The 10008-nt window shown below is 53.8% G+C and overlaps 1 protein-coding gene across 1 annotated transcript in view; it reads left to right on the top strand.

The window, feature by feature from the left end:
• Nucleotides 1-8234, top strand: part of PLVAP (plasmalemma vesicle associated protein) — an 11197-nt gene extending 2963 nt beyond the window's left edge. The window contains exons 2-6 of the mRNA XM_006904278.2: nt 125-221; nt 322-1034; nt 2913-2970; nt 3104-3182; nt 6956-8234. Of these exons, the coding sequence (XP_006904340.2) occupies nt 125-221; nt 322-1034; nt 2913-2970; nt 3104-3182; nt 6956-6962 (954 nt within the window). The 3' untranslated portion in view covers nt 6963-8234. The remainder of the gene's footprint in view (nt 1-124; nt 222-321; nt 1035-2912; nt 2971-3103; nt 3183-6955) is intronic.
• Nucleotides 8235-10008: the final 1774 nt, after the last annotated feature.

The following is a 10008-nucleotide window of genomic DNA, read 5'->3' as shown; positions in this document are numbered from 1 at the left end:
GGGCTAACCCAGGCCATCTGGATGCTGGATCTGGGACCCCAGCCCTGAGGGTCTGGGCAGCCAGGGGTCAAGGGGCTCCATAGGGGCCAGACTCCGAGTTCTGTTCTATGTCCCATCTGGGCAGGTGGTCTATGTGAACAACCAGAGGTACATGGCTGCCATCATCCTGAGTGAGAAACAGTGCCAAGAACAACTCAAGGAGACTAACAAGAGCTGCAATGGTGAGTGGTCTGGGCACTAGGGAGCCGGGGTGGTGGCCTCCCCGCCCGGTTCCCTGGCAGCACCATAACTCTCCTAGGTCCTATTGTCCCGTACTTATAGCCTTGATCCTCCTGCCGAACCAGAAGGCCAAGATGCTAGAGGCGGAGCTGGCTAAGGAGAAGGCAGTGTGCGCCAAAGACAAGGAGGGTCTGGGGCTGAGCAAGCGGGTGGTAGAGGAGCAGATGGCCGAGTGCGGCAAGGCCCGGGAGCAGCAGCAGCAGGAGCGGCAGCTGGCCGAGGAGCGCCTGCAGAAGGTGCAGACCCTCTGCCTCCCACTGGACAAGGCCAAGTTCGAGACAGAACTGCGCAACCTCTGGAGGGACTCCATTATCTCACGCTCTCTTGATTCTCTGAGCTACAGCCCATACCATCCCTTCGGCTCAGAGGTGGCCTCCATCCGGAGAAGCTGCGACCACCTGCCTACCCTCATGAACACCAAGGTGGAGGAGCTGGCCCAGAGCCTGCGGGCTGGCATTGAGCGTGTGGCCCGTGAGAACTCGGACCTCCAGCGCCAGAAGCTGGAGGCCGAGCAGGCCCTGCGGGCCAGTCAGGAGGCCAAGGAGAAGGCGGAGAAGGAAGCCCAGGCCCGGGAGGCCAAGCTCCAGGCCGAGTGCGCCCGGCAGACCCAGCTAGCGCTGGAGGAGAAGGCCGTGCTGCGGAAGGAGCGAGACAATCTGGCCAAGGAGCTGGAGGAGAAGAAGCGGGAGGTTGAGCATCTCAAGATGCAGCTGGCTGTCAGCAACTCAGCCCTGGACACCTGCATCAAGGCCAAGGTGGGCTGGTGGCCCCGGATTTAGGTGGCAATGGGGTTGGGTCTAGAGGCCAAATTGGTGGTAATATTGAACTTGAGTATGAGGTCGATTCAAGGGTAGTTAGGACTTGAGACATTAGGATTGGGGCCAGGTTCATGATGGGATCAGCATTGAGGAAGAGTGTAGGATTAAGATTGGAGTCGGAGGGAGGGTGGCTGTCGGGTCCAGAGTTGACTGAGGGGTGAATCTAAAATGTCAGTTGCTTTGGGATCAGGCTAAGTTGAAGCACTGAGGTTGGATTTAGAATTGAGCCTGGGGTCACACATAGGTGGGCTGTGGAGTCTAGAGTTGGTTTAAGTATTATGGTTACATATTCATGTAGGATTGCATTGGCATTAGGATTGGAGTGGTTTGAAGTTGACGATGACACTGAGAAAGGGTTAAGGGTTGGGGTTTAGGGTAGTTGGATGGGCCTCAAAATTGGTTTAGGGTGAGGATTAGGGATTCATGGAGGGTTGGTGTCAGGGTTGGGAGTTGGTTGAAGAATCGGGGGGCAATGGGTTACAGTTGGGAGTGACATGAGGGTTAGAGAGAGGGTTAAGGCAGGTCTAGAGGAAGGCTTGATGTGGGCGTTGAATTTGCGTTTAGTTAAGTCGCAGTCAGTTCTTGGTGACTGCGACGTCTAGAGTTGGTTTGGGTTAACGTTAGGGTTCCATCTCATGAGTCTTAGAACTGGGCTTAAGTTTGGAGTTTAGATTGTGAGAAAAAGTTAAAAGTTGGGTGAGAGTGTTTGTTGCATCTGGTGTTGGGTGAGAAGTGAATCCAGGATGTCAGTGGCTTTGGGATTGGGTTGAATTGAGGCACTGAAACAGGAGCTGAGGCTCAGGTCGGTGCAGGTGGCTGGTGGTCTAGAGATAATTACAAGTTTGGGGCCAAGAGTGGATTTAGGATTTCATGGGGATGAGGAGGGGCAGGAATTGGCATTGACCATGGATTAGGAATTGAGGTTGGGTTGGGTTTAGGGTGGCTGGTTAGGGGTTGAGTTGGGCTGGCATTGGGATATATTGGAGGGAAAGGATGAGAGGACCCTGGGTTAGGGTGGTGATATATTGGATGAGGGTTAGGTTCAAGGCTGGGTCTAGAGTAGAAGCTGTGCTGATGCTGATCTTTGGATAGGGCTAGATTGGGGGTTTGTTTCAGGTAGAAGCTGGGGGTCTAAGTTTGAATTGGGGTCGAACGTGGTCCTGGGAAGGTGTTTGTGGGTGGCCGTGATGGAGCCCAGGGTTGAGGCTAGGGGAGTGGATTTTTCATAACAGTTGGGTCTAGGGGAGGGGTTGGGGTCAGAGTTAGATCTAAAATTATAGTCTGATCGGGTTTGTCATTGGGATTGGGTTTAGGTTGGGGTTTGATTCTAAGGAAGGTTCCATTTTCATGTTGGAATCGGATTTTAAGTGATTGAGTTCAGACTGGTTTTGGATTTCAGGTTTGGAGCGTTGACTAAGCTTTGTTTGAGGCATGGCATTGAGAATCAAGGTCCAGTGGTTTACAGAGTGGGTCCAGTTCAGTCTGGAGAGGGGCTGGGTTGGGTGGATGAACTCAGCGAGGGTCATGGATTGGGGTCAGATTGGCACTGAGGCTATAACAGAGTCTGAGGCAGGCTGGCCCCACACATCTCTGGGGTCTTCCAAGGGAAGCCCGTCTCTGCAGTCTCCAGTGGGTACAGATGAGTATACTTCCAGTACCACATGTATCTTTCCCCATGAGTTATCTGTCTGCTTCTCCACCCTGGAAGGACCACAGAGCCAGGTCTCCAAAGGCATAAAGGGGCAGGAACCTCCCTGGCACTCTGGTTCAGGGGTCCCAGCTTCTGCCAACCTCCCTCTATCCATCTTTCCACAGTCGCAGCCGATGCCTATACCAAGACCTGTAAGCCCTGTCCCCAACCCGCCGCCCATTGGTGAGTCAGGGCAGACCCAGGAAGGGTGGGGGATCTTCCCCGCCTTGTATCCCGGGCTGCCAGCCTATCCCTAGCCCAGGGGAAGGGGCTACTAAGGCAATATGTTGAGTCTAACCTCTCCCTCTCTCTGCAGACCCAGCTGGCCTGGAGGAATTCAAGAGGAGGATCCTGGAGTCCCAGCGGCCCCCTGCAGGCAATGTAGTCCTGTCCAGGTGAGGCGCCGAGTTGGTTGTTTCAGGGCTTTGGTCTCAAGACTAGGGGTGGAGAGAGGCCTGTCTCACACTTACTGCTTCCTTAATTGAGTGCCTGCTGTTTACTAGGCCCTTTGCTGGGCTCTAGGGACACAGCAGTGACCAAAACACATGCAGTTGTAGTCATGAAACTCCCTGAATAGTGGGCAAGAGAGACAATGATAGAACCACGATAAGAAGAGTGATCAAGATTCTACAATTGTTAGGAGCTAGTATGAGCCTGGCACAGTGTTAAGCACTCTGCACTATTAACTCATTCAGTCCTTACAACCTATCGGCTACTGTTATTCCCACTTTCTAGATGAAAAGAGTGAGGCACGAAGAGGGTGTGCATGACGCTCCAGGTAACGCAGCCAGGGAGGGATGAGCTGGGACACGAACCCAGGCATCAGGCTCCAAACGGGCAAGGGAGGGCCTTGGTGAGGAGAGAACCTTTGAGATGGGGGATGGGCAGGAGCCGGCCAGCCTGGGGAGGACAAGGGGAACAGTGCTGCAGGAGCATGAGCAGCCAGGGCAAAGGCCCAGGTGGCCTAGACTAGGGCAGGGGAGGGTGGCCGGAGAGGAGGAAAGGAAGGAAGAGGAACAGTGTCTGTGAGTGACCCTCGGCCTCTCGTTCCACCCCTGTCCCTGTGAGCCTGACTTTTTACTTCTACAAAAATAGGGGCTTCTGAAGTGAAGGGCATGGACATGCTTTGCCAACTGTAAAGTGCTGTCTAGCAATGGCTGGAGCAAGGGGCCGGGGGCCTCAGTAGGGAACCTCAGGGCGCCTGGCACATGACCAGTTCATGCCTCAATGTCTGTGACCCCCCTCGCCGCCTCCCGGGGCCCGGTCATCCATCCAATGGCACCCTGTGCGTCATGGGGAAGGTGACTCAGGCTACCGCCCCAAGAACACCCTGTGCTCCCTCCTCGGGAGAGGCCACACTCCCCGTTCAGCAATGCATTACTGGCCTAGGACCTGGGGATTGACAGTCTCATTTGCAGGTTAGGATCTGAGGCCCAGGGACACAGCTGAGATTTTAAGTCAGATCCCGCTGACCACAAAGCCTGTGGCCTCCTTCAACGGCTTTGCCACCAGACTGCCGTCCCCTTAGATCCATTTCAGACTCGGTGCTGATCACAAGCCTTGGGTCAGACTTCCAGAGGTCTCTCGCCAACTCCTCAAGGTTCTCCACATCCACTTCCATCTCCACTATACCTCTTCTTACATGCTCCTTCCAGCAGGAGCTCACACGCTTGCAGAACTGGTCCCCTTGCTCTGGATGGCTGTGCCAGGCAGCCCACAAAGAGGAAAGCAGGAAGATAGGGAGAAGCCCCTGCTCTGAGTAGTTTTCCTCTTTCCATCTTGGCCTGAAGCCATCATGGCAAGGAAGGAGGTTCTATTATTATCCCCATTTCTCAGAGAGGGAACTGAGGCCCCAAGGAAGTGATCAGCCCTGGGTCATGCGTCAGCAAGTCAGGGCCAGAGCCAGACCTGTCTGGGTCCCAGATGAGAACGGGGAAGCTCTTGACATTGTTTACCCCAAAGGACCTCGACCTGCCAAGAAAACAATGTGCACTTAAGCCTGGGCCCCTCCTGCTTCTCTCTGCAGGGTCGCAGGAACAGCCTCTGGCTCGCTGGGCTCCAGCCTTGACTAGCCTTCCCCGGAGAAAGGGGCCAGGGCCAAGCAGGCCAGGGCCATCAGCTTGGGGCTTAAATCCTGGCTCGGCCAGCCACTCACTGGGCAACTGTGGGCGAATCACTGGCCAGAGAATCACAACATTCAAATTTTAGATTTTAGATGAACCCAATTAGGGGCCGGGTCTGAGGTCCAGCATCAGCTGCCCCACGGCAGCTGATTTCCTTTCCACTCTTACTCCTCGGCACCTCGAGAAAATCTCCGCTGGTGCTAACTCACCCTCTCTCGCGTTCACAAAGCACAGGCAGACCCAGGGTCCAGAGTCACCAGGACTTGAGCACAGGTCTGTCTTCTTAATTTCACATTCTTAAGTCGTTTTATATTGATGGCAAGTGCACCAGCTTTCCTTTACTTGGTAAGATTAGGTGTCCTTTGGAGATCAATTTAATTAATTTAAAAAACCACAATGGAGAGGAAGACAAATATTAAGTAAATATTGGCTTAGGGGCTATGTGGCCGGAGGTAGCAAAAGTTGTGACGGTGATGTGGAAGGCTGAAGATGGGAGTTCAGCCCTGACTGAGTCAGGCACACAGCAAGTGTTGCTCAAGTTCATTGCCATCACTATTATGATGTCTGTTCGTTCAACCCATATTTCTGGACCCAGGCAGGAATAAGGCACAGAAACCTCCACTCTTTGGGGGCTCACAGTCTCTTTGGGGAGACAGATGATAAACCAGATGAATGAGTCATTATAGGGCCCTGGGCAATGGGCAAGAGAAGAGATGAGGGAGTATGAAGAGGTTAGAATTTTCCACAGGGGGCCAGGGCAGGCTTCCCTGAAAAGGTGACATTTGAGCAGAGAACTAAAGAAGGTGAGGGAGAGGCCATGGTGGGAAGAGGGTTCCTGGGCAGGGTGCACCAGGCAGTGAGCACAGCCAGTGCAAAGGCTCTGGGGCAGGACCATGACTAACGAGTGAGGAGGCTAGTATGGCTGGAATGGAGTTATCACGGAGGGAGAGTAAGAGGTAAGGTCGAGATGATGGGGACAGATCAAGCAGGGCTTTGTGGCTGCAGTAAGGACTTTGGGAGTCCTGGGCAGGTTGTGAGCAGAGAAGGATATGATCCAACTCAGGTGTTCACAGGCACCCTCTGGTCACGGGTGAGGGTGAAGGTGGGAGCCAGGAACCAACTTGAAGGCAACGGCACTGGTCCAGGCCAGCAATGGGGGCTTAGGAGCCTCCATCTGTGAAAAATGGTGAGGGGTGACGCTCCTTTGCAGGCTGGCGGACGGGAGCGGGTGAGGCATGTGTCAGACAGTGGCTGGAGCCGGGGAGGGTGGACCAGAGCCAGCCAAGGAACGTGAGGCTCGGGCCCCAGGGAAGAGCCAGGGAAGGAAGGGAGGGGGCCAGCGGAAGCAGGACTTGGCCACGGCCCCCTCCTCCCCGACCAGGAAACAGCTTCTGTGCTCTGCACCAACCCCTGACCCCTCGGGAGAACCTATGCCAGGCCAGGGAGGGGGAAGGGCATTCCCGACAGCAGCAGGATGGCTCCTGCAAAGGCAGGGGGTGGGGGCGGAAGCGAAGTGATGGTTCTTGGAATTTGGGGGGACTGTGGCAGGGTTTGAGTCCCTGAAGAGAAAGTCTGGTGGGGCAGAGTGGGTGGAACCTTGAATGCCAGATCGAGAGGACTTGGCTTTGTCCTGAGGGCGCTGGGGGGCCATGGAAAACTGTGAGCAGGGGCAGGCTCATGAGAAAAACCATTCTGGGAATAAATCTATGGGGAACTGGGGGTGGACAGGGGCTTTGAGGCAAACTCCCAGGATCCCCAGAGCCTTAGGGAGCAAAAGTGAGAGTGAGACAGACTGCAGCAGAGGCCTGGAGCACAGGGGGTGGCTTCTCCGAACTTCAGATCTGTATATAATGAGGAAAGCACACATCTCAGTCCCACTGACCCAAAGTTCAACACATAGGAGTCTATCAGGGAGGGTGAACCCTGAGGGAGCCCAAGAGTCCTTGGTAGCAACAAGGGGCCAGGGTAGGAGGAGGCAGGCCTGGCAGGGTTTGTCCTTCTGCTTTCTGATTGACTATTGTATTTCCAACTCCTTCCTGCCCTAGTGGCTGAGGAGGCTCCCGGCCTGCAGGACTGAGGGGCGGCCCTGACTCGTCAATCTGCAGACCTGGTGCAACAAGACGTCCACAGCACAGAACACAACCAGGGCCACACTCAGGCGACCTCCTGCACACACACCACAGTGGGCACCCTTGGCCTGCGCCCCATGCTTGTCACACCACCTAATACTCTCACAGACCCACACCTATACCACACAATCCCTCACCATCACAGATGCTGTGATGACATCCCAGCGACACAGCAATGCTGTCACACAGACACGATGACAACGTGATTCATACTCTTCTGCCCAACCTTCGCCCAGTTTTACACCCCTCCATGCACACGGGCCCAGGCATCCACAGCACTCCTCACACCCTATGCCCCGTCTGTGCACCCCTGCGCCTGTGCCGCCCTCCTCCTCCTATTCCCTTATCTCTCGATGCTTCCTCACTCCCAGTGCTTCAGGCCTGGGGAAGTGAGAACAGGAAGACATTTACCTTCATCCCTGGGAGTTTCCAGGACCCCCTCTCGCAACAGGGAGCATCTGATCAAAGGGTGAAGGTAGCCCACTGGCCAGCCTCATGGCCAGCAAGAGCACTGACCCTTCATTCCCTCTCCCCCGATATGCAGCCCTTCCTGTGGTCCCTATGTTAGTGGCACTAAATAAATATTATTGACCCCTTCAGAAACGTCAGAGTTGTGATTTCTGCTTTGAAAAGGTACCTCTTGGCCTTCAGCGAGAAAAGACTAGAAAGACCAAAGTTGCAGAACCTAACACCCTTCCCGCAACATCCTTAGGCCAGAAGATCCTTCAATACAGAACAAACTTTGGGGGACACCAGCTTCCCCCAAGGTCTAGGCATTTCCATGTGGCAAGAGACGGCATTGCTGTCTATTTCTTGTTTAAAACAGTAGATATTTACAAGGCAATTTCTTAAAAAGCAGATTACCCATTTGTAGCTTTCATTTTTCTAGATTTGCAAAGATTCCCCCAGGTCTTGACAACAATTGCTGAGGTTACCAAAGCCTGTCATGAATTGCAGGAACTCCTCCTCGCCAAAATTATTCCAGGAACAATATCATAAAAGTCTCAGGCCGTTTGTTTTGTTTTGTTGTTTGTGGTGAGATGGGATGTCAGAAAGGGCACCAGCATCTAGTTTGGGAGTGCTTCAACTCCCCGATCACTAACTTAGGTAGGCATGAGAAGTACATTAGAGCAGTGGTCTCCAACCTTTTTAGCACCAGGGACTGGTGCTCCTAAGAGAATCTAATGCCTGATGATCTGAGGTGGAGCTGAGGTGGTGATGCTAGCACTGGGGAGCAGCTGCAAATACAGATGAAGCTTCGCTGGCTCACCTGCCGCTCACCTCTTGCCGTGTGACTCAGTTCCTAACAGGCCACAGACCAGTACTGGTCTGTAACCCAGGGGTTAGGGACCCCTGGATTAGAGGAACACAGAGAAATTACATTATACCCAGAAGACTGTGAGAAAAAAAAAGTTAAAAAGTCATAATTCCTACTGCTGGTGAAGATGTAGAGAAAAGGGCATTTTCCTACAGGACAGGTAGAAATGAAAATCTTGTCATAGCTCTTCTGGAAATTAGTTTGGCACTATTTAATAAAAGTAAAGATGTACCGATCCTTCGATTCAGCCATCCTATTCCTGGGGCTTTATCCCTGAAAAGTAAAAACTCCAGGAAAAAAAAAAGCAAACGGCTACCGAAGGAAAAACAATCTAAAAGTTGTGATCTAGAATCTCAGCTTGCCCCCCCACACCCTGGCCCTTGATTCCCTCCCTGCCCATCCCCTGGGACCCTGGATGGGGAGGGGGATGAGTCATGAGGACAGGGCTGGCAACACACACTTAGGGCAGGCAAGTCTGGAGGGACAAAGGAGCGATACTTCCTGGATACGGAAACGCGGGTGAGAGACAGCTGCTGCAGGAAACACTCGGCTGGGGCCCCGCCAAGCCAGGGCAGGGGGGTCAGCCAGGCCAAGCTGCCCAGACGGGCCAGTCTGGAGGCCCCAAGGAAGTGGGGACGTCCCTGATCCTGAGCCTATTGCCTGGGCAGCCTGAAGTCCTGGAGAGGACGCTGACGCCAGCCAGTCCCAGCAACCACAGGACGTGAGTTTAGATTTCTGTAGCCAGACATCCCTGGATTTGAATCTTGGCTCAGTCCATCTCAGCCTCCATTTTCTCATCTGAGAATTGGGTGCGATAATAATCGTTCGAAATTCTCTGGACACATGGGCACAGGTCTGTAACTTATAGTTGGCCTCTTTCATCTAGAACATCCCAGGATCTCATCCCTCCAACCGGCCCCCCAAAAGGGCCCTGGCTCAGTCCTCCAACACCTAGATCTCAGCCTCCGCCTCCAGGATGGCCCTCATGCTGGTCCAAAGGGATCTTTCCATCATGGGATCTGACCACGTCCCTCTCCTTCTCACATACCCTCTGTGGCTCCGCATTACCTTGGGCACAAAGTCCACTTCCTCGGCTCTCTTGTCCCCGCCGCTTCCATTCACAGTGCAGCTCCGGCTTCCAGCTGTCCTGAATGTTTAGTTCTCTGACTAAAAACTCACTGACTCTTTTAGTTTTAATTTGTACTAGCCCTCAGACTAAAATGCTTTTTTCTTGCCTGATAAATTCTTCTTTCTCCAAGGACCAGCCCTAGAGATTCCTCCTCCGGGCAGCCCTCCTGGATGCCCTAGGTATAGCCCTTGCTCCTCCTGGGGGCCTCCCCAGCCTATCCCTCATTCTTTCAGCCCTGATCCTATAGTTCTGACTTACCCAGGCTTGGTGGCCTCCCCCAGGGGGCAGGGGTAGAAGGAATGACTGAGGATCAGTTGGGAGCAATTGGCAGACCCCCTCCAGCTGCCGGGTGAGGCTCTGACTCTTTGGGGATTTCCTGTGACCTCTATAAATAACCCCCACAGCTACTTCCCACAAACCACCTCACTCTTCTTGGAAAAAAGGGACTATAGCCAAGGACCTCAGTCCAGCCATGTGCCAGGGCCCAGGGCATCCTGCCCCAAGAGCGTCTCCTTCCCTACA

The sequence above is a fragment of the Pteropus alecto genome, unplaced genomic scaffold, assembly GCF_000325575.1.
Source record: "Pteropus alecto unplaced genomic scaffold, ASM32557v1 scaffold160, whole genome shotgun sequence".
In the NCBI taxonomy this organism is placed as follows: Eukaryota; Metazoa; Chordata; class Mammalia; order Chiroptera; family Pteropodidae; genus Pteropus; species Pteropus alecto.
This window is presented reverse-complemented; position numbering and strand designations above follow the sequence as displayed.